Source organism: Molothrus aeneus, chromosome 1 (assembly GCF_037042795.1).
Source record: "Molothrus aeneus isolate 106 chromosome 1, BPBGC_Maene_1.0, whole genome shotgun sequence".
Taxonomy (NCBI): Eukaryota; Metazoa; Chordata; class Aves; order Passeriformes; family Icteridae; genus Molothrus; species Molothrus aeneus.
This window is the reverse complement of record NC_089646.1, coordinates 45,365,400-45,389,057: the sequence shown is the minus strand read 5'-3', so window position 1 is coordinate 45,389,057 and position 23,658 is coordinate 45,365,400. Positions and strand designations below refer to the sequence as shown.

Here is a 23,658-nt window from a genome sequence, read left to right as displayed (position 1 = left end):
TAATCACACGCACAAGAAAAATGTCACAGATGTACAGTAGTGGATCCAAAAAACTACCACTTTCCATATTGTGGATATGAAAAGTCAGAGTAACAGCAATTAATGTGTGTCCCTCCCCTCCCCACCTCAGCAATCTGCATTCCTGTAGCATTAGCCAGATGGATCCATTACTGAGAAGTAATGGGGATACCTTTTTGTGGATCAATCTAAAAGCTGAAAGGCGTAAGCATTTAGAAAATCCTGGTGCTCCTGAGCTGGTCCTAGAAAATTTTGCTTGTAATTTCCCACTGATGCAAGTTGCTAGTTTAGATAAGGACTAGCATTTCAAGCACTGCCTGGCCTAAATTTGGTTTGAACAAGACTTAATCTGCAGTGTTTGTGATCATGGGTAAGTTTCAGCAGACCTTTTTAGCACTGGCCTTGGGAGTCCTAGAAGTGTTTCTTTTGGGGAACAAGTGTCTGTTTAACACTGTAGTACTTGGCCATTTCACTTTTCTTGCATTGATCCCATCAAGGTGCCTCATCACTTTTTGCATCTGTCTTATCAGCACACAGAAGTTTGGTTTTCCCCTTTTCTGTGTAAAATGCAAAGAATTTGCTTTTTTTTAATTTAGTACCTCATCCTGGGAAGTGCATGTCACAAACCAACTCCACCTTCACCTTCACCACCTGCCGCATTCTGCACCCCTCTGATGAACTCACACGAGTCACGCCAAGGTAAGGGATTCCCATGATGGCAAAGCCTTCAGCTCTATCAGAGTTTCCCCTCTAAGCAAATGCAAAATAATACCATAAGCATAGGCATTGACTGCAGTGGTGAATTACAACACATCCACCAATTATTCCTCCTGTTTTGAGTTACTGCAGCCTGAATTTGGGAGGCATGTGTGATGTTTTAAAAAGCCAATCAAAGTTTCTTAAATTTTGTTGTCTCTCATTAAGATATTGCAGGATCAGACGTAACTATATTGGCTTCTGATATCCAAACTGAGCTACTCCTCATCTTAGACTAGTTGTAGTTGTCATATGTAAATGCACAGGATGTAATCTCTTACCAAAAAAAGATGAGAGGTTTTTCCAGGGAGGAAATCTAAATATTTCCTCTCAGAAAAAAAAAAAGGGATGTGCAGGTTAAGAAATCCGGGAACTACGTGAGGAATGGAGAAGGACAAATGCCTTAATTGGAAACAGGGAGAGATCTACTTTGTTTCTTGGTGTAATTGTTGGAAATGAATTCATAGCTGCCAGACTGAAAGTAACAAGCTGGTGATGCAATAGCAATTGGCAGTATAGACACTGCATGCCCACAGAAGGTGGTTCTGTGGCCTTATGGAAGGTGAAGATCTGAGAACCAGAGGTGGGTGGTATGAATTTCATACCTAAAGAGGAAGCTTTCCTCCCATTGCAAATCAGGATTTACAGAATGTTCTTTTCTGTTTATAAGGACAGAACATAAGGACAATGTCTCATTTCCTTCTGTGCCCTTCCAGCTCCTCTGTGGGAGCATACAACTGTGTAGGTCCCCATGCAGAGGTGTTGTGCCTACATTTGTTTAGACATGAGATAGGCACTGACTGCCTATGAAGGGCATGAAAAATAAGGGTATTGAATATGAAAACCTGTTAGGTGGAAAGGAAATATATGATGTTTAAATGTAACTTTTTTGCTTCACTTTCTGAACTAAGTTAGTTTTTAGTGGCCTGGCTGGTTTTTCTTTACTCTTTTCTGTCTTTCCTTTGGCACAATTACTGAAGAGATCCTCTTATATGGCTGCAGTTCTGTTTTAATTTTCTTGTTATTGTTGAATTGCTGTCAGTTGTGATCATAATAAACTCTTTGGGTACTACATCTAACACATCAGTCAGAAAAGACAGCTAAATTCAGTGCATTTTCAGCTGCCTTAGTTAAATGGAAGTTCATCATTTGTTCAGGAGAACAAAGAGCAAAACAAACAAAATTATGTTTTCAGTAGATGTTTAAGGAGCTCCTCCTTACCAACTATAAATGATTCTTCACAGGTCATGTGAGGAGGACGAGAAACTGCGTTATGTCTCGTTGTGATGAGAGGAGGTATAGGGCAGACACTGTGACCCAGCGTGGTCGGGGGTGAGCAGCACTGCCAGCAGCATCTGTGTTGGCAGGGTCATGTACAAGGAATGCTAGTGTGTGTGGCACCAGCTAACCCCAAGAGGTTTGGCATTTACCTGCCTGGTTGCATTTTAACCTGTGCTACCCCAGGTGTTGCTCTAACCTGACTAAATTTCATCCAGCTAAATGAAATGCTCCTTTATTTGTTTCTTTTCTCAATCTAACTCTGAGACCATCACTGGGCTGAGCTGCTGAGGCCACTTTGAGTCTGTTTCTGCAATGGTGTCCAGGGCACCCTGCGGTGTTGGTCAGTTTGATGGGAAAAATATTTCCCAGTTAAAGCAATGCCAAAATGATCAAATGGAAAAAAAGGCAACATCTGCAACTGCTTTCTTGCAGGGATGGCTTGTTTTTTAAATTGCACTGTAGTGTATAACTGTGCTGAAAAATTAGTAGAAATACTAATCTACATGCCTGTGCAACTGAAATCTGTATCTGGAAAGAGTGAAGCTCTCAAAACTGTTGGAGTGCTATAATTTTCATCTTGTGACTAGGATATCTTGAAAGCCTGGTAATTAACACCATATGTCTGGACTTCTGAAATGTATATGGTCATACCTTGTAGAAAGTCAGTTCATGCAGTAACTTCTCTTTCTTTTCTCTACCTCATGCTTCTCAAGACTTCTGTATTCTGTATTTAGCTGTATGGGAGATGCACCACAGTGGCTGTCACTGCTTTTTAGTTCCACTGGAATCAGAACTATGAGGGACCAGCTTTAATCAGTGCTTAAGAGAAGAATTGTCAACTAACTTCTTTCCACTCAGCCTTGCCTTCAGAGTGTGTGTGCTGCTGCAGTGGGTGTGCGTGGCCTCCTTAGCTGTGCTGGGAGAGATGCTTCTCCCTGCTGCTGCCTCAGCCAGGCAGAAAGACAGGACATGAGGATGTGCCTTAGCACATCTGCCACCTGCACTGACAGCCACAGCACACACGGGGGTGCAAGGAGACTGAGTCCAGAGCCACCATGCAAGGCTGCATTTCTAATTCATCTGCCAGTTTTCTCAAATAAGTGTTTCACTACAGTATACCAGGAGGAATATACGGGATTCCTCTTGCTGAATTGCAACTGCAATTCAACTTCCTCAGTTTCACTTGCTTATGGTAAAGGTTGGTACAGTTCCAAATCATTGTTATAGATCATGTTGGTTAGATCCTATTTAGCCTTGGAAAGAAGACATGACTTGACATTTCACTGCATCAGGCTAATATTTTCTTAATTAAGAAGTGCCTTAAAGATATGCTGATTTTTAGACCAAGGGACTAGAGTTTCCAGTGTTACGTGAATTCATATCACCTGCTCACTGTAAGCCATGGATCCAGTTGATGTTCTAAGCTCATCAGAAGCTGCAGCTCAAAGCATTCCAGGGTGTCTAACCTGATGTGCACAGTAGTGTTGGCTACGCAGAGCTCATTAATGTAAGGTGAAATGAGACTGAAAATTCCAGTCAAGACACCGTCTCAGCCCCTTTTGTTCATATGGGCAAAAAAGATGTAATTTAGTCATTGGCCAGAATCTTCTCTTGACAATCCAACCAGATTATCTCAAAGTGGCTCTTGGAAATGCTTTTCTTGGTGCAGAGAACCCCACTTAAATTTAAGTCGCACATTATGGCTGAGCCAATCTAACAGCATGGCTCTGCTGAAAAGGGAAGATCCCACCCTCTCCCCTGTTCCTTCCCCTCCCAGCTGCTTAGTTTTCCCACTGTCTTGCCCTGGCTTTGCTTTCTCTCTGACTCTTTGCTGAGTGTCTTCTACTTGCTAACCTGGCAAGATGAGGGAGTAGGTTTCCTTCTTTGAACAGTGGTGAAGTCACATCAGTGAATCCTTTGTTAGCATCAAGTGTTGCATTGCTCAAGACTCTTTAAATGTCATTAGAGGGGATGAACCCATGTTTAGGAGATATTACTGTAGAATTCTTTTTTAAATTTTTTTATTTGTGTGTGTGTCTACTTGTGGCAAAGAACATAATTTGCCTGTGGTTAGAAAAAGTTGGATTTTTTTTTCTGAAGGTGCATGGAGCTCTTGGGATTCTCTCAAACAGACATGAATTTGGAGTGTCATAGGTATCCCACATGCCTTGTTTTGGAATAACTAAGTAAACCGTGCTTTGGTGAATGAGTGTTCAGTTCTGTGTGCTCAGAAGTGGCACTAAAAAGTAAATGTCTTGCTTACACCATTGGTCCTGCATTTCCTTGTCTCTTAGAAGCAACTTGTTGCGAACAGGAAGGAAAGGTGAAGGTGTTGATCACAAACCTGTAAATAGTTTATCAGGAGAAGTGTTGTGCTGGGTGTTGGCAGTGGCATTAATACTGTGAGACTGGGCTCTGAAGTGTGCAAAGTGGAGATGTGTTTTGTGAGATCTGACGGTTTTGCACTTGTAATCACATTTGTGGGTGGCTGGGAACTGTCAGTGTCCTGTTCACTCTCCAAATGGATAAAAGGCCCTGCTCAGAGTTAAAAATCTTGCTTGTAGTAAATTTTAATTTTCTAGTGGAGAGAATAATTTGAATGCTCCTTTGCTTTCAGCCTTAACGCAGCACCTACTCCAGCTTGTGGCAGCATTAGCAGTCTGAAAGGCACCCCGGTGGCCACTCCCTGCACTCCTCGGCGTCTGAGTTTGGCCGAATCCTTCACCAACCTCCGGGAATCCACGACAACGATGAGCACGTCCCTGGGGCTGGTGTGGCTGCTGAAGGAAAGGGGCATCTCAGCAGCAGTGTACAATCCACAGAGCTGGGACAGAGCCAGCAGGAGCACCCTGCTGAACACGTACTCCCCAAAAATGGCAATCATTCCTTCCACTCCACCAAACTCACCCATGCAGACACCTTCTTCTTCCCCTCCATCTTTTGAGTTCAAGTGCACCAGCCCACCTTATGACAACTTCTTGGCTTCGAAGCCTGCTAGTTCAATCTTGAAGGAGGTGAGGAATAAGAAGAACATCAGGAACAGCGAGAGCCAAACTGACGTGTCTGTTTCCAACCTTAATCTCGTGGACAAAGTCAGGAGGTTTGGTATTGCCAAAGTGGTGAGTTCAGGGCAAACGTCAGCTGCTCCTTTAACTGAGGACCAGGGACCTCTTCTCTGTGGAGCACAGGGACCAGTGAGGGCCCTTGTTCCTGGAGGCCTGGCACCTGACGGCCTCCCCTTGGGCTGCCCTGCCGTGACCAGTGCCATTGGGGGCATCCAGCTGAACACTGGCATCCGAAGGAATCGGAGCTTCCCCACCATGGTGGGTTCCAGCATGCAGATGAAAGGCCCAACGTCCCTCACTTCAGGGATCCTCATGGGAACCAAGCTCCCCAAGCAAACTAGCTTACGATGAAGGACTTTATTTTTACAGCTAGTCTTTTTAAATGAAAATACTCGGATTCTTTCTCCAATCTCCTTTTCCTTTCCCGACCACCCCTTCATTGCCTCTTGAGTTTGACAAATCAACTTTGTGCCTAATGGGAGAAATGTGTAAACTTTGTATAAAATGTGTAAATATGTACCAGATCTATTGTAACTAATTGGATTATTTTACTGTTCAATCGAGTGCAAAAGGCTCTATGTTATGATTGCTGTATTAAGGTTAACTTGCTAACCTTTTGAAAAGGTTTTTTTTTTAAGATGCACTGAAAAAAAGAGAAAGAGCAAAACCAACAAAAAATAACTTGACTAGAAAAACGTGAATTCTGTAGCTAGCCTAACTTGAGTCAAAGGTGCATGGGAAGCTATTGAATGTGTTATGTGAGACCTCTCATTACATCACTTGAAGCATGGGAGCATTTGTGCTTCGTTAAATACTGAAAAAAGCACTCAGTTTAACATGTGGTAGTTTTAATTTTGCCTCTGTAGATGAGTTGAGCTGAGTTATTGGAGTGCCTGGCTATTATGCCTGAATGGATGAAACCTTATTTTTTTTTTCCTGTTCTGTATTTGCCTCCTGCCCAGGATTTATAAACTTGAACTAATACTGTGTTGAGGTCAGCAGGCCTACTGGGTACCTGGGACATTGACATATTCCTACCACAGCTGTTTCCTTTGGCACACCTACACTTTGTGCAACTTCTTTCTTTGTTGTTCTTTTGTTCTGTTTTGTTTTGTTCTTCAATGCTGCACTGGATTGTGGAAGGGAAAATGCTTTATTATGTGTTGCTGCCACTGAAACATGCTTTGTCAGTGCCCCCAAAGAAAACAGTTTTCTCAACTCGCGATGTAAACATGGCAGTGACTTCCTAGAATTCCCAGTTGCGGAACAGATTGACAGATAAGAATGTTATAAAAAAACATGTAGCAAAACCAGTGTTAGGAAAAGGTGAGTTCTTGAACCTCAGCAGAGAACCACAGAAAACACTTAGTAATGGAATGGTACAGGCAGGAAAGAGAAGCTTCCAACCATTGTGCTGATCTTCATGTTTCATGCATGTCAGAGACCATGGCCTTGTGAGCAGGGTGAGATATTCCCCACCCATTTTCTGGTTTATTTTTTCAGAGAAACCTTCTTCATCTAAAGTCAGACCCTAGTATAGGTAAAAGTAGGGGAAATGCTTTATTTTCGCAGTGTTTTTAAGATGAGGAAAATTCCTGCCATACAAACATATAAACCCCTACTTTTCAGAAAGGAAACATAAGACCTCACGCAACCTTTAGCTGCCAGGCAATCCTAATTATATCACAATTTTTTCTCTGTTTCTCCCAACCTTCTGCTGGGTGCTTGTAGAAAGAGTTGCAATACCTTGGAACTGGAACAGACTGGAGGGAGCTTGTTTCTAGAGCGGAGCTCACACATAAATAGTTTTTGGAAGAGGGGATGGAGAGGAGCAAAGCAGGAAGGGTTTAGCATCCACTTTCTTTTCCTTGCACTTCTTGTGGCATCTAAAATCAAGCTCCCCGTTTGTTACCATTGTCACACTACACGTAATTGCCGTGAATTGCCATTTGTACCAGACTGTTACTAAATTATTAGCACTGATAATTTCTTGTATAAATGAAACTGTCTTTTAGTCTTTGTGACAAGAGATAGGTGGGTGATTTGTTTCTTTCTGAATGAAGTAGTTATTGCAGTAGTGCTATGGACACTAAGGATATTTTTTGAGAAAGAAAAAAAAACACATCGGTCAGTTACAGCATGTGTTTGAAGACTTCTATTTATTCTATGAACTTACAATGTTTTAGTAAAATGCCATCAGCTCTGTTTGCTGTTGTATGTGTGCACTTATTGCAAGTAAATTTAAGTATCTTTTTATTTGAATGTATCTTAAACCAGTAGATAGAATAACAGTTGATTCTGAAAAAAGTCATGGACTTAATGGACCATTTTATATACCCAGAGGAAGAAAGCAATACCATAAGAGAACTTCAAGTGTAGAAGGTAATCATGCAATTGGGAAGTATTATTTAGCCTTTAAATAAGCTGTAGGAGCTGTCCACCCACCAGAGAAAGCAATTGTAACACATCAGAATGATGGAATTTAATTTTTTCTTCACTAATATCAATAAAAAACAGAAAAGTTGCATTGTTGTGTGTTATTCAATTTTTTCCTGTTCTTTTAAGGTGATAAATCTTCCACCTTGATCCCTTGCTCTTATCTTAGTTAAAGCAAAATAGGAGACCATCCTTTGATTTTTTAAAATTCTTAGACCCAGAACTGGTTGCAAAGTTTTATGATTTAAAGTTTGCTGAAATCAGTGAAACTTGAGTCAAAAGAAAGAAGAGAAGCAAATGTACCTTTTGATTTTTTAATTTGAATTGCAAGAATGCAGAATTGGATGTTGTATGTTTTCTGTTTTTTTGAGGAGAGGAGTTTGCACTCTCCTGCCTAGTGCAAAACCTGTAGTAATAAAACACGAAAGTACAGAATAAGGAGGAAATAGCCTGTGTTTTTCAAAAGAGTCTGGAGTGAGTGAGGTCTGCTGTTAGCCAATTCATTACTGAGGGAGGCAACATTACGGTAATGAAACATCAGGTAGTGAGGAACTCAAAACACATGCACACATGGTGAAAGCTAAGTAATGGAAAAAGCTCCCTGGAGGAGGGACTGATCAGGCAGTAACTCATAGAAAGGTTAGACAGCCTCATTGAGGAGAAGGATATGTGTGTGTGTGTGCGTGTGCATGAGGTGGAGAGGGAAAGTATAGCATTTATATCACATACTTGCTGCAGAGAGAAAATGGGACAGCAGTAGTGCCAAATAAACTTGTGGAGGGCTTGCATTAGTGTGCACAGTGCCCTACGCCAGCTGCGAGAGAGGCTGATGCCAGGGGCACAGCCAGGGACTGTCAGGGCGTACAGACACCCATCCTTCCTCTCTGCACAGCTCTGAGCCTCAGGGAAGCTCGTGGTCAGAAAGTTAATGGTTAACTGGAGGGATCCCGGGAGGAGAAGCACTGTGCATCCAGCCCTGCTGGCCTGGGAACAGGAGGAGTTAAGCAAGTGCCAAACCGGGGAAGGTGAGAGCTGGTTCTGAGATGCACAGAAGAGGGAGTGTTGAAACTGTCCTGCACCCTGGCAATATTCAAGTATCTCAGAAACTTTTCTGGATGCATCTTCACTTCTGGTAATCCTCGTATTAAAGCTGGGTTGGAGGGGAGAGGAAGAGGAGGTGCTGAGGATTGTGTCTAAGACTGGGCTGTAGATGGATCCTGAAAGACAGGATGTTCTTTGGAGAGCCAAGACTGGCTAAAAATGCCTTTTGAGACTCTCTTTCTTTTGCATGTATCCTAGGCGTTGGATGGCCCCAAAACATACTGCTATTGTGCACAGGGGTTTAAGAGTTCCTCCCAACTCCCTGAACACATTTACTGGCAGCTCTCTGCATTGAATTGAAAAGTCCAGCAATGCCGGTGGGATGTGTCCTGCCTTCCTTTAGTACAGACAGCAGCTGCTGCTGCCTGTGGCTTGTATTCACAGTGAAGAATTAGCCTCGTTCAGCTGTGCTACCACATCTCACTGGGTGCTGCTCAGACCTGCTTTAATTCACTTAACAAGCCAATTGAACCACAGAATGCTAGGGAAAATAAAAGGCCTGAAAGTTACCGGTGCTAAGCAATGTCCTCGGCTATAATGTAGGCAGTGGGCTTTCATGTGAGAACCGCATACACTTGAGGAGCCAGTAATGTTTGTGTTTAAAAGATGACAGAAATCTTTGTCCTGCTGAAATAGGTTTCAAGCTGTGCTGAATCCAATTGCTGTTCAATTGACACAGGTACTTAGAAATTATTAGAGCTTTAACAAGCCCACAGCACACAGTCTTTTTCTTTCTTTAAGGGAATTTTAATGAACGTAGGGGGATACAAAAATTGAACACACAGAGAAGCTGCTCTGCTGGGACGTTGAAATGTTCATCTTGTTTGACTTGCAAATTCCTCTGCTCAGGCCTTGGAGAGGGGAGTGCCTGGTCTGCTGTCAGGCTTGCTGAAACGTGCACAGCTGGGCTGCAGCTGGGAACATCTGGGTGGGGCATGTTGCCAGCCCACACACAGCAAGGATGGAGCAGCTGGGGATGCATCAAAGCCAGGGAAAAGAGAGCAGGATCCACACATGTTCCTGTATGAAATACCAGGGGAGATGAGACTGCTCAGGGTCAGGTGCACTGGTGCAGCTGAGGTTTCCCTCACATGCTGCCCCAGCTCCCAGGGAGAGCTGCCCCCTCCCCAGGCAGTGGTGCTCCCTCTCTCTTGCCTGAGTTTCCCTTCATTCCCACAAGGAGCACTTGCTGTTTGCACCCTTTTCACAGCTGTTGTATGCACAACTCTGCAAAAGAAGAACCACAAGATTCTCCCAAATAATTTATGTGGAGTTTGCAGCAAGCTGCTCCATTCATGGAGATTTGCCCAGCACCTGTTTTGAAATAAAGTTAATAAAGCTGGAACAGAACTAATTGAATCAAGCTCATTGAGAAAATAAACTGCAATTAAACACAAAAAGGTATTGATTTGCTATTTTGCCAGTTTAAATTTAGCACCTATGCACATGCTTTCATAAAGATAAATTTGGATAAAGCTAAATTAAATGTCAAGAGAGTTGGTAGTGCCAGAAATCTCACATCCCAGACAGCACTAGGAGGTTGTGTCAATGCACTGCTGTGTATGCTGGAATCTGTGGGGCACTTCTTGGCCCAAAGACTTTGCTGGATGCATGGGACTCCTACCCAGCTGCAGAGCCTCCATTCTAAGGCTGCTGATTCCCTTGGGTTAGAACAGGGCAGCTGAAGAGTGGCTTCGCTAATGCCACTAGGCAGGGTTGCAGCCACCAGGGCTGCGTCACTTTCCCAGGTTTGCTGGCTCCCCTGTTTAGCTCAAATTAGCACCTCCAGGTCACCTGGCAGCCCTTTCCTATCTGGGGAATTTCCTCTGTTCCCAGAGGAGCAGGTGATGGTTATTTTTATGACAATGAGGATTATGTTGCTGAGCTGCCAATAGCCAGTGGCTAACAGCCAGCTCCCCTTGCTCGAGGAACAGCACAGTGTCCCAGAGCCACAGTCCCTCTTCATAACTGCTGAAATTGCCCCTGTAATTCTTTATTCTCGACCCTCACTCATGTCAGTCAGATTCTGAAACCATTTTTGTGTGTCAGGCAAAGACAGCCCTGTCATGGGGGAGTGGCATGTAAAAGCTGCCAAACCCATCACCTGACTGCACTGAGGGCTATGCACTTTCATAGGCATCTTCAGAGCCCTTCAGAAGAGAGGAATGGGAAAGAACATCTTTGTCTCTCCATCCATCTGCCTGTAAGAAATGAAACAAATGAGAAAAAAGAAAATGTTTGGTGTTTTTTCCTAATGATAACATTCTGCAGTAGTAAGTCTTGATTTGTAACATTACCCACTCCCAGCCCCCCTGCAATATATTGTAATATTACATCCTTCATCAATTTAAGCCAGGAATGGAAACATTTAAAAATATTGCTTGAATGTTCCTGGCATTAATTTAAAAAGACAGCAAAGCAGAAACTGAGTTTTCTCTCAAGTTATTTTTGAAGAAACATCCCTTTGGTGGCCAATGCATAAAGAAATGGATTTTTAGATTTATTTGTATTTTCCTGAGTTTTAAAAAAATACATTAATTGGTTTTAATCTCTTATTTGAAAGTTTTGGAAAAAATGGGCACTTTGCACTATTTTGCTGTGAGCAATAGCCAAAACCAATGAGAGAATTCAGGTGATTTAGGACTCATTATGCTTGAAAGGAACCTAAAAAACCCAGGCTAGATGGCTTGGAAACTGGTTAACTGGGAGGAGCTTGAGAGGAAGAAACACAGAAAAGCTGGTCTGCTGTCAGGCTTATTCCATGTTTTCTGTATGAGATGCACCAAAAAAAAAAAAAAAAATTGGTGTTACTAGAGAAGAAAACTCCCTGTTTGCTTGTTTGCTGAATTCTTCCTTTCACTGCAGATTCTGCAGTGCTGTTTGCTCTTCCAGCTGCTGCTAGGAGCAGCTCCTCAAAATGTTTTTGTGCTCAACCCTTGGCACAACCATTTTGTTTTTTTTCCCAGTTTTGGTTTTAGAAGAATTTTGGTTTAGTGCAAGTATTTTCTATGTATTGTTTTCTACACTTTGTGTTTGCCTATCAAATGCTGTAGAATTTGCTGCTTCTTTCCTTTGGCAAGCACCTGCTTTCCCTCATGTGACAAATATATTCCTTTTTGTATTAGTGCATACATTCGGGAGAAACTCTGTGAATTATGCAATGCAAAAATCACCTCCTGTACAATTTAGGGCATTCCTCAGATGTGAGATCCAGCTGCTGAAGGAGACCCAGGAGCTGCAGGGAGGTTGGTTACCTGTGTGGAGGAGGAGCATGCAGGTAAAACACTTTTTTTGCAGCCTGCCCATGGGCAGAAGGAAATGACTGCAGCAATTCCAGGGTGCTGGCTTTGCACAATCTGGGCTCACTGCCCAGCTCTGAACTTGGGGCCCTCTGCCTTGCTCTGAGCCTGGTAAGAGCTGGGCAGAACCTCCCTCCTTCTCTCCACATCAATGGGCAATGGCCAGCTCAGCCTCTGTGATACTTGGGAGCCACCTCTTTCCTGTGAGGATACTGTGACCAGACTGCTCCAACCCCTCTCCCTCTCAGGATCAACTTCTGCTCTGTTCAGGAAGCTGTCTTCACCCCCTCCCAAATGAATGCTTAGCTCACCATACAGCAGGGAATGCTCTGTTTATTCTGTGATTTGCAGCCATCAGCAGAACTTTCACATTGAATTCACAACATAAAACAAATAAGCCAGGACGATGAAGCATGTTGGTGTCATCCCTCTTTTTCACTGTTTTAGCACTGTTGGCTGTTCACTGGAAACATGTGGGCTCAGTGTAAAACTCAGTCCTTTGCAAACACTGGCAGTATTGTGCTGCTGAGTTTATATTTAGACAAGTTCCCCAGAGTTCAAAGATTTTGGGATTGACTCAAGATTTCTCTGAAAAATAATCTGACTATTCAACCCATGGAATATATTTACAGTGCCAAATAAAGGCATTATGCTATCTCTCTTTTATAGTAAGACACCCAGCAACATGCAGTGACAGGACAAGGAGGGATAAATGAAATAATTTTAATATAGTATCAATGTATGAGAAACCACAAAAGAGAGAAAATGTTTTCTGGAAAATTCTGCATATGTATATATTGCATTGTATAGTCTTACAGACAAACTTATGTCAAATACATGATTTTAAATACTTTAAAACACTGATTTGAAGAGGACAACAAATTGATTTATCTTTTTTTTGTACAGACATGGGAGTGTGATTTTTTTTTCCTCATTGGTATAGTTTGGTGTTCTTCAGGAAGAATACTCGTATTCTTCAGCACTGCGGCGTCCAAAATCCATCCAGCCCATGTAGTCTCTGTCATTTATCCTGTGAGTAGGATCAATGCTCTGTACCCTGTTTCCCATAACTGAGAATCTTCCAGTGGAACCTAAGGAAAAAGCATGTGGGAGAGCAGAGAGTAAGAGGACACATTTTCCAGGTTCACCCACGTTCTGATCTGGCTTGTGCTCATTAGCAGATGTCTGCAATAGGTGAAATGGACCTGATACAGGTCATGCAACACCACTGTCATGTCACTGGGGAAAACATCAATAGGAACCTTACAGGTAATGTCCTGGAAGTAGCTTGGATTTTTTCAGTGCAAAATGAACAGATCATTTTCCACTTCCTGCTGCAGGAACATTCTGCTCCTGTCGTACAAAAAGGAATACAGATAGATTTTTCCTTTTTTCTTCCTATTTTACAGGAGAAAGAGACTCAGAATAATTTCTCAATATTCCTATAAAGCCCCAGGTTTGCTTTCTCATACTGGGAGAGCTGCTCTACATGCAAAACAACTCTTGAGAGCAGGCTCAAGCCTGAGGCACCGCAGCCCTGTGTTGCTTAAAAAAACACAAACATAAGTACAGGACCTCTTACAGTGCAAATTTGGCAACAAGCAGGGTAGAGTTATGAATCCTAGGTTTTGTGGAAAAGTGGGAATAGTCCTGAAATGGAGAAAGTTGTGTCTGGAATTCACAGTTAGAGATATCTATTGCTGGAATTATGCAGGCCTTTTTACTATGTCAGGGATTTTTTCATTGCTTATCCAAAGCCTTCGTAATTCTTTTCACAGCAGGGCTGGATGCTCAGTTCTGATCTTGCCTTATCCTTTCTGTATGCCTGGCTTAAGGCATCAAAGAGACACAAACTATTTGCAAGGAGAATTTATGCTTTAAAAAAATGGGCTGCAATCCTCTGTTTTCACAGCATCACACGATGTAACTAAAACAATACAGGGACAGGTAAATTACTTCTCTCTGTACTCCCTGCAAACAGACAAAATTGACATATAACAATAATTAGATGGAGTTAAGCTTTGAGTGAGGAAGGGACAGATTTAATATATTAGTGTTCAATGCAGACTGAGACTTGAGGAATACTTGAATTGATCAAAAAGGAAAAGGAGCCCAAATTAAATCCCATATATCCAAATCTACACAATTGCTTTGCTTTCAGTTTCTTGTGTTTTGAAGAAACCTCTGTTGACTCTCTGCTTTTATATTTCAAGGTCCTCCTCATGTAGTGCTTTATAATGAACATGACCCAATGAAACAAAAAGCAACTGCATTGCTTTGTTAGTGGTTGCAGGGAGCTGAAGGTACACACATGCACAAAAAAGCCATTAAGAGATGTTGTAGCTCTCTACAACAAAATGACAAAAAGAAATTAATTTTCTGTAGAATAGAATGTCTATCATTAAATGCTCATGAAGTTCATGCCATTAAATGCCATGAAGTTCACATTCATAATTCAGAAAGTGTAATTAAGGCCATGACAATGGCTCCTTAGCACAGTAACCAGGCAGGGCTGAGGCAGTGCAGAACCATCACTCAGATGTTGGTGCTTAAGAGACTTCTGAGCCTGCCATGACCTGAGGGCTGTAAAGGCTCCCCTGGTGCCAGTCCTGTCTGGCCAGTCAAGGCCTCCTTAGAGGACATTAAATGTGCCTGTCACTGGTTTGAGAGCTACAACATCTCTTCTACACAGTACCAGATCCAAGCTGAAAGGTGGCAGATGAACATAATTGAAAGCCTGGGTCACAATTTCCTAACAGCTCCTTAATTACCTCTCCTCAACCCAATAGAGATGTCATGTGGGTATTGCAGAGTCAGTGTATGACAAACATATTCAAAGTTGTAGCAGTTCAGCTACAGGGCTGCCATCAATCCCTAAGCCCTTGAGAGAACTTAGCTCTATCACTGTTTTAACTAGAAATACTTTACAAAACCAGCCCTTCTATTAATCATGAGGGCAAATGCCACTACTGGTGACTGCTAACACTAACAAAAGCCCTGACTCTCTCTGGAATTTTCCAGTGATTATTATAGTTTAGACAGGTGTCTAACACAGTAGATATGAGTGTTCTGCAGAGATTTCTGAAGTACTGCCCAGAGTCTTCACATTAAATGAGAATATAATGTTTTGATGGGAACACTGTATGTATGTTATAAATTAAGTAAATACTGTTTTTCCTGTGAATTTTCTCTCCTGTAATGAGCAACTACAAACTAGAGTCTAACTAGTCTAGTCACATCACAAGAATCTCATCATCTGTTTCCAGACTCTTTTTAGAATTAATTATATATGCCAATAACACATATGCAGGAAATTGTCCCTCATATTAATATTTACAGAAAAAGATATCTTAAATCCAAAGGGTTTTTTTAACTTTATCTGGTTAATCTATTTGGAAGTGTCAGCCACATATTTAAGAGAATATCATGGATACATAAACTAGAATGAGGAGCTCAGTTTCTATGTGGGTGGGTAACAATGACTATGCTGAAGAAAGGTAATGAGGATTTTGCTTTGCAGACTGCTGCAGTAACATTCTTATTCAATAACAGCCTTAAGTGTAGCACTGAACTGTGGAATTTCATACCTGAACTATCTTTCCACTAAATTGCACAAACAGCTAGAAGTTGTTCCTTAATGGATATCGTGCAAACTGCTGACATGAGATGAAATCTTTCGGGCACTATTGGAAGTGATTCATTTTTCTGTTGTTTCTAGTTTGGCTGTGCTCTGAGTACACAGAGGAGTGTGTATGGCTGCATATGTAATGCACAAAACCAGATGTGGCATCTCTTAATTGCAGACCACCACCACAGATAAGCACAGGACTTTGCCTAGCATAGAGGTCAGCAGGGAAGCTGTCAAGTGGGGAGGGTTAAATGATCTGCATTATGTGGGGAAAACTCTTAGTTATATCAAGTGAACTTTATCCTAAGCACAGTCTGGCGCTGGGTGTGAATTAATTTCTCAATGTCTGTATGTCCAGGTAATCCTAATCCTAATTACTGGCTTCTCTTGAAACCCTCTTTCCTTCTTAGATGTCTTTTCTGTGTAGAAAAGGGCAAAGGCTGAAGTGAAGCTTTCATGAGTAAACAAAATTTCTCTAGTGGCTCTCACTGAGGGTGGCAGCTAGAAGGCCACAGCAATTAGGCTGCCCATGGTGTTACTCTATTGAGACACCAAGCAGTACAGAGATGTACAGCTCAAAAGGAAAAATGAGATGAGACAGCTCCAAAGGAGAAATGTTTCCTTGGGGAAGTTTCAGTGGTCAATGATTTTGAGCCATCATTTTTACTGGTAGCACCAATGGCATGCTTTTCTGCCTATGTAAAATACATTCTGTAAGGTGTCAACAGGGATAGCTTTACTCTTATGAAATACAATTGTTTCCTCAAGTGACTAATAAATCTCATTATAAGAATGCTCTGTAATCCCACTGCTCTACTGATTCTTCATGTCCTTGTTACACAGTGCCATGGAGGTTTTAGATAACTGCCAGATTGTGTTCCCAGGCTGCTCAAAAGAGACCGAAACCTACCAGGAATCAATTTGTGTGGAAGCAAATATGCTTTTACTTATCATTGATTTTAATTATTGCACTAATAAAAATGAATTCTGTGTTTTGAAAGCTTTTATGCTACCATAATTTCCTCTGGGAACAAATATATGATAGATCCAATACTCAGAATATTTCCTTGGTACAGGGACTTCTGACTGAGGTGAGGCTGGCCATTTGGTCTGCATTTATCCTCAGAAAAGTCTTCCTGCTCTTCTAACTTTAAAAGAGGGAGGGAGGGAGGACTTTAACTAAATTGAAAGACTTCAAGGAAAACATAATTGTTTTATCTGAGATACAACATACTGAAAAGAGCACCAAAATAATAAGGCAATGAAAATAGTTAAAAATAAAAGCTGGACTATAACCTAAGAGGTTGGTGACATTTTCTCCAGTTATCTTTATATGACTCTCAGTCAGAGAGTCATGTAAAGATGAAATAAACCCATTTTTTGGCAGGGGGGTTTGAGAGACAGCATATGGAATGCTGTCTACTTCAGGGACAAGCAGGCAAAATCTAAATCCTGTCTTCTTGAGGAATTCACGTTAGGTGATGACAAGGTTATCTCAACTCCCAGGAACCCTGCAGGAGATGCCAGTGGCCCAGAAGCAGGCTGTAAGCAGTACCTTTTCTGGCTTGCTGGAGATACTTGGCCAGCAGGGCGCCGATGTTGGCTCTCTGGTCACCGCTGACCTCCAGCCGCTGCAGGGACTTCAGGGGCCCGGCGGCGGGAGCGCGGGAATGCCGCTGCTGTTCTGTCAGGCTCTGCTCCAGCTCGGCAGGCACAGCATTCCCACCGTGCGAGCCCAGAGGGTGCTGTCCCAGGGAGCTCACCGAGAGCACGGCGAGGAACACGCAGATGCACAGCCCGCTGGACATTGCTGGGGAGAAAAGGGACAGGGGGCTCCTGCATGACCAGATTCACTACATTTTGTGCAGTCCCTAACCCCATCTTCCACTGGGGATTCTGAGCTGGATTCTGAGCAAACCAGGTCGTGGGGTATTTTTGTGGTTTTTGTTTTTGGTTTTTTGGTTTTTTGTTTTTTAATTTTTTTTTAATGTAGGTAACTGCAGGATCTGTCTTAAGTTGGAAAACACGAATAGCTAAATATCCTTGCTAAAGAGGAAGGTACAGGTAATTAATTTTGTTTCTTCCAGCCTAGTATGTGCTGTATCTCCCTGATCTACTCAATTCTTATTTGCTTTTTTTTCTTTGGAAGCTGTATTGCATAAAAACGTAAGGGACTTGAGTCCATCTCTGTGAAAAAACTCGTGATTCAAACATTTCAATATTTTGGCCATTGCATTAAAACCCTGCTGTTGTTACAGATACTCAGTTTTGACAAGTTCTATGAAGAGCCTTGATTCTACCAACCTTCATTGATTTGAACTTCAGTGTTCAAGAGGTTTCATCTCATCATACACAAAAAGAAAAAAAACAAAATCTTGCCCCAGTGAAAGAAAAACCAAAATCTAATACTCCTGCCCCAAAACATTTGATCTAACAGCTGGAGTGATAAAAGCTGTATAGTTAAAAGCTGTAAGAAATAAAGTGCAATTTAACAATCTTCTTCATATTAAACAAAGAATTTAGATTTCTGCTGTTTCCTTACATGTGTACTAAGCAAAATAATGTTGGTTTACTAAATTGTTTTATCACATAAGCTGAAATGGTATTTTTTCGTGGAAACAGAGAAATTACTCTCAGTTCTTAGAAGACAAAAACTACCTAGTACTTCATGTTATAGGGGTAATTTTCACTTATAAATACACATGGATTATCTAAGTTATATGAGATTTTTTTTTAACTGCTTCAGTTCTTTAACAGTACACAACACAAACCTTTAAATTTTAAAGGGGGATAAAATTAAGTTTATTTACCTAACACATACACTAGACCAAAATAATTCACAGTATATAAAACATGAGGGTTTTAAAATATCCCCAGGAGATGAGTGAAGAAAGTTGAAATGTCAAAATGTCACTCCAGCGTGGTTATTTAGTGATGTACCCATCTAGGTTTGCGTACTCAGAGACCGACGGTGCATTGCACCTTTGAGCTGTCCCGAGCCCTGTATTTTTTACACACATACATGTAATTATATATATATATATATATACATATATATATATATACATGTAAAAAAATGTATATATATTTATAACACACACATATCTAAGTATCAATGTCCTTGCGGTGGTCTCCAAACCCCACATCTCACCACTGCTGGCCGGTTCCCTTCCCAGCTGCCCAGGGTGGGAAGCCCCGCTCGCCGCTCCCCGCACCCCGCGCTGGGATCCACCCGGCTGCCCGCGCTCGTCGGGAGCGGCCGCAATTCTTCTTCCCCGCCGGGAAGCGTTTCCTGCGGCACAGAGCGGGATGCCCTGCGAGCCGCGGCACAGGTGAGCGCCAGGCATCCCCATTCCCTCTGCCTCCCCGCCCTCAGCCGTGGTGCCGTCAGAAGAGGCACTCCCTACCTTTCCGCTGCGCTTTCCCAAGGTCCCGCTCGAGTTGGGAGCACTGAGTGCGGAGTGTGCCCAAGCAGGGAAGTCGGGGGAGACTCAGCCTCGGCCCCTTAAATAGCGGCGGGCACCGAGGCGGTGTTTGCACACTTCTGACGCAGCCGGGGCCCCCGCCCGCTCAGCCCCCTGCTGCCGCCTCTCCCCGCCCCGGGGCTGTGTGCGCTCCAGGGGGGAGAGGGGCTCCTTCCCCGCCTCCTCCGCCGCCGGCGCCGCGGTGCTGCTGGGAGCGGAGGCGCGCGGAGGAGTGTGGACTCCGCGGGGGTGCTCTGCTCCACGGGCACCCCCGACGGCCGCTCCCGGCTCCCCCCGCAGGGAAGTGCCTGGGCACGAAGGAGCTGGAAACCCCGGCTGGCTTGCAATTAAAATGCTCCTGACTGGGGGTATGCCCACACCTCACTCCCCGGCCGAAGGCTCCAGGTGGGGCTCATGCCCTCAGCTCCGGCAGCTCCGGCAGTCGGGAGGGCTGCGATGAAGGGGGCAGAGTGTCCTACGGCTCCTTCACGGTGGCTGGAGGACAAACCCGTCTGGGAGAAGCAGTGGCCTCTCCCTTCAGACAAATTACCGGCGGTGGCAGGTGCGGGTTCTGGGGCGTTGGGCCCCATTCTCTGAAGCCTCCGGGGTCACAAATACCTCCACCCTCCCCCCCCCCCCCTTCCTCTCCTAAACCTCTGATCGGGAAGACGGGACACTATTTTATTTAAAAGGCAAAGCAAAGCATAAAGCCATGGACGGTTCCCGCAGAAAGTCGTGGACGGAGATGCCTTCGGCGTGGGTTCTCCCTCACTGACCACAGAACTACTAGAGTCTGCCCCGGCCGCTTCAGGGACCACTGTCTCTCCCTGCGCCCTTGGCTGGGCCGGTGCTGCCCTGAGGGCAGCAGGCTCGAACACTCTCCCGCCCTCCCGCCTCCTGCTTTTGGGGGGATGGAGGAAGTGCCCTCAAGCTCGGGCTGCCCGGGCTGCCAAGCCGAGGCCGCAGAGGGACGGGCAGGGCGGTGGGACAGCCGTGCTGTACCCCCGAAGCTCCGCAGCCCAACGCCCGGGAGCAGCCGCTCCTCGGACCCAGCGCTGGGCTCACGCGTCATTGTGCCGAATCTGTGCCTTAAAGTTTACAGCGTGGAGGCAAGCGAGCGGGCGGGTTGCTTTTCCCTCTCCGGGAAGGGAGCGGGGCAGCCCAGAGACACCGAGGCTCCCCGGGGAGCCGCCCGCGCTGCGCGGACCGTGCGGGGGTGCGGAGCGCCGGCCGGACCGTGCCCAAGCGGCAGCTGACAGGGCTCCAGCCCGTCCAGGCACGGCACGGGGGGGCGTGTGTGCTGCTAACCTCTTAACCCAGGGCTCCTGGGGGGAAACTGCCCTGCTCCCCGTGCTCCCCTCACGCCGGTCCCGCCTCAGCTCGCCCGCGCAGCCCCGCGCCCTTCCCGCCGCGGCCCGCAGGGGGCGCCGCGGCCCCGCGCGCCCCGGGCAGATCCAGCGGCACGAGGGATCCACGGAGATCCAGGGAAAAGCCACGCGATCCCGCGGCAGGACGGTGCCACGTGGCGTGCAAGAGGGGAAAAGCCGAGCTGCCGCCACCTCCTCAGCGCGGGGAGCCCTGGCTGCCGATGCCCAGCCGCGCCCGAGCTGAGGCGCCGGTGATGATGGAGCGGGACGGATGGGAGAGAGATGCCGCGGCTCCCGTGGGCTCCCGTGTCCCGTCACCCCGGCGGTGCGAGGCTCGGAGGTGGCGGGGACGGCGATGGACCAGCTCTCTCACCGCCTCCCAGCTGCTGACAGGGTGCTGCCGAGCTGGATACGGCACCTGAGCTGCGGGCTGCCTTTCATCTCCCGCATCGGCCCTGGCATCGGGCAGAATTGCCATCTCGAAGTGCTTTTTAGAAAAGCAAAATCAAAACCTCCTTTGAAAAGGGAAAAGTTAGTCGAAGCAGATTGCCAGGGAAAGGAAGAGCCCTAAAATTATTTCAGCAGTACCTGTCCAATGCCTCTGTCTGTCTCTGGAAAAAAAAACCGGTAATATTCCAGATAATTCAATTTCACTAGTTTGGCTCAGTGGGAAAAATACTCACTGCTATTAGACAATTTAATAGTCGACTCTGAATTGAACTGTAGGTGTCTGGGAAGAGTATCACAGTCTTTCTGGGAAGGTACAATAACAATTCTGGTAGAGTCACATCAAGCCCTTGTGAAGCCCACTGTAGATAATGAGCTCCCAAGGGACCAGCTCAAAGCTTAACAGAAGAGAGAGAGCGCTTGCTAATATGTGCTCATGAATAATTCACATCAGACAGATATAAATGCAGGCCTTTAAGTCTGACATATTAGCCTGGTTGAACAAATACACATTACATTTACGTTGAGCTGATCTGGAATATCAGTTCACTTATAAATATATCTGAGATTGGACAAATGGAGTGAGAGGGAGTGTGTGTGTGTGTGTGTGCATAGTGTGAACACCAAACTCCCTATCTATGCTCATGAACAGACAGAAAGGCAATGCTATATGAAATGGAATAAAGGAAACAGGAATAATGTCAGGTTATTAAAGTCAGCAGTGCTGCATGATCTATAGCCTGGCTAATTGACTTTTGAACGCTGGGTTTTCCTAATTGAATTCCTTAATACTTGTGTGTACAGTCCTTGGTGATTATTTTCTGACTTATTTTTTCTTCAGTAGAAATTTGGAAATTGTAGGAAAGTTTCAGTCCTCAGTAAATATATGTTAATTAATGGCATTTTAGAATTGTTTTGAGCAGAGACAGAAGACCAGAAAGCCTGTTTGGCGTGAGCAAATACGACAGCAGGACTCCGAGGTGAGTTGCCTGCAGAAACTCAGACTATGTATTACGTTACTTATTGATGTGGTACGAAAGGTAGGAATTGGGATTTAATTTGCAGCGACCTCTAGGTTGCAGGTGCAGTGTTTTTGTCAGGGGCTGGGCCTAGGTGTGCACCAGGGATTGGAGAGTGTCAGCCACAGGAGGGCCCTGTGCCACCATCACGGTGGGGTGAGACAGAGGCTGCCCTCTGCACAAGGCTTCAGCCTTGGAGCACCAGGAGGGAAAGTGCTTTGACTGCACCAGAGCTTGAGTGGTATTGAAAGAACCCAAGTATATATGCAAAACAAATTTAAACCTAAAGTGAACTCTGCAATGCAGTAAATGCTAATATAGATACATCCCTGAGGAGGAAGCTGAAAGATGCCATAGTTTAGATACTGCAGGCTTTTAAAGATTTGTCTTCTGGCAAGAGTCTGTTGAAGGATTTGAGTTTCTCTAGCCTTTCCCCCTGACAATTAAGACACCTGTATCCTCAATTGCTTTCTCTATTTATCTGCCAAAGGTTTTCTCCTGTTTAGCTGAGATGGCAAAAGAGTGTGTGTATGGTTAAGCACACATTTTGTGCTGTGCCAGCACAAAGCTGGGAGTTTTGGAGCAAGAAGGCAGCATGAGAACAGAGGGATGGAGAGATTTCCTTATGTCTGTCCAGCAATGGGGATGGCTGGCACCAACAGTTAGGGCACAAGCCATGGTGCTCATGTCCCTGTCCCTCTGCTGAGAGCTGGAGCAAAGCCTGCCTGTGAGTGTGGGAGTGGCAGCAAGCTTGGAGATGCAGCCTTAGAGATATCCTGTGGCACCAGGGGCCTCCATGTCCAGGTGCATGACAAGAAATAGATTATTTAGTTTCTAAGTATTGCATTTTTTTTCTGATTACCACAATGCAGAGTTTTTTACTTCCATCTGAACCCTGACACTTATAGGTAATATTCTGTGCTATGTTCAGTCAAATTAATGTTTGGGGTTTTTTTGTTGTTGTTTTGGTTTGGTTTTGTTTTTTTTTTTTTAATGTGAAGATGATGGTGTGTCACTCTGGAGGATTACAATGAAGTAGGAATAATTGGCAGAGTATAGCAGGGAAGGGAATGGTATGGTTTTCTGGAATTGACTGGCAAATTAGGGAACAGATTAAGACCAACAGCATGAATTTTAGATTTAAAATAGAGAATATATTTTAATTCAGCACAACGTTCTGCTATTTTTTGGGTGCCAATTCAGACATTAAACTTTTGGTACTTTGTTTTTCCAAATATTTTTAATTTTAATTCAGTAATTTCTATTTAAATGCTTTCATGGTAGTCTTTTTTCTCCCACTTGAGATGAAGGTAAATTCTGCTTATAGCCAACCCAAAAACTAAGTGAGAAATTTTGTTTTTGGGCAAGTGACCAGCAGTAAGGGATCTGGGTCCTCTGCCTGAAGACTTCTGACCTCCTTTCACAGAGCAGTGCCTCAAACTAATACATTAGTCCCTGACTAATATACCTAAAGAAGGCTCCCATAGAAGCAGATCAGCAAAGCTGGTGCTGAGGATGTTTGAACACTCACAGACTGCTCTGCAATGGAAACAAAAGAACATCAAGTGGGAATAATCATAGTAAAAGAAACTGGCTTGGGTTGGAAGGGAGCTTGAAGACCATCTTGTTCCAATCCCCCTGCCAGAGGAAAGGACACCTCCTACTAGACCAGGTTGCTCAGAGCCCCTCAGCCTGGCCTTGACCACCTTCAGGAGTGGGGCAGCCACAGCTTCTCTGGGCAGCCTGTGCCAGTGCCTCACCAGCCTCACAGTAAGGT

The 23,658-nt window shown here is 44.3% G+C and overlaps 2 protein-coding genes across 5 annotated transcripts in view; one reads left to right on the top strand and one right to left on the bottom strand.

The window, feature by feature from the left end:
* The window catches only part of TRAK1 (trafficking kinesin protein 1), a 125,757-nt gene extending 118,110 nt beyond the window's left edge, over positions 1-7,647 (top strand). For all 4 annotated transcript variants that reach the window (XM_066556178.1, XM_066556169.1, XM_066556187.1 and 1 more), the window contains 2 exons: positions 615-717; positions 4,673-7,647. In XM_066556178.1, coding sequence (XP_066412275.1) covers positions 615-717; positions 4,673-5,471 — 902 coding nt within the window. In that variant the 3' untranslated portion in view covers positions 5,472-7,647. The remainder of the gene's footprint in view (positions 1-614; positions 718-4,672) is intronic.
* Positions 7,648-12,269: 4,622 nt separating this feature from the next.
* Positions 12,270-19,125, bottom strand: CCK (cholecystokinin). Its single transcript, XM_066571967.1, has 3 exons — positions 18,992-19,125; positions 17,140-17,394; positions 12,270-13,047 (listed from the first exon to the last, which is right to left on the bottom strand). Exons 2-3 carry the CDS (start codon positions 17,390-17,392, stop codon positions 12,911-12,913), a joined length of 390 nt encoding a protein of 129 aa, XP_066428064.1. The 5' UTR covers positions 17,393-17,394; positions 18,992-19,125; the 3' UTR covers positions 12,270-12,910.
* Positions 19,126-23,658: the final 4,533 nt, after the last annotated feature.

Bases quoted from the DNA above. Each gene is read 5' to 3' on its own strand.
- CCK (XM_066571967.1), bottom strand. From the start codon at position 17,392: ATGTCCAGCGGGCTGTGCATCTGCGTGTTCCTCGCCGTGCTCTCGGTG. The intron at 13,048-17,139 runs GTACTGCTTACA...CTTTTTCCTTAG, and splicing joins TCTCCAGCAAGCCAGAAAAG to GTTCCACTGGAAGATTCTCA.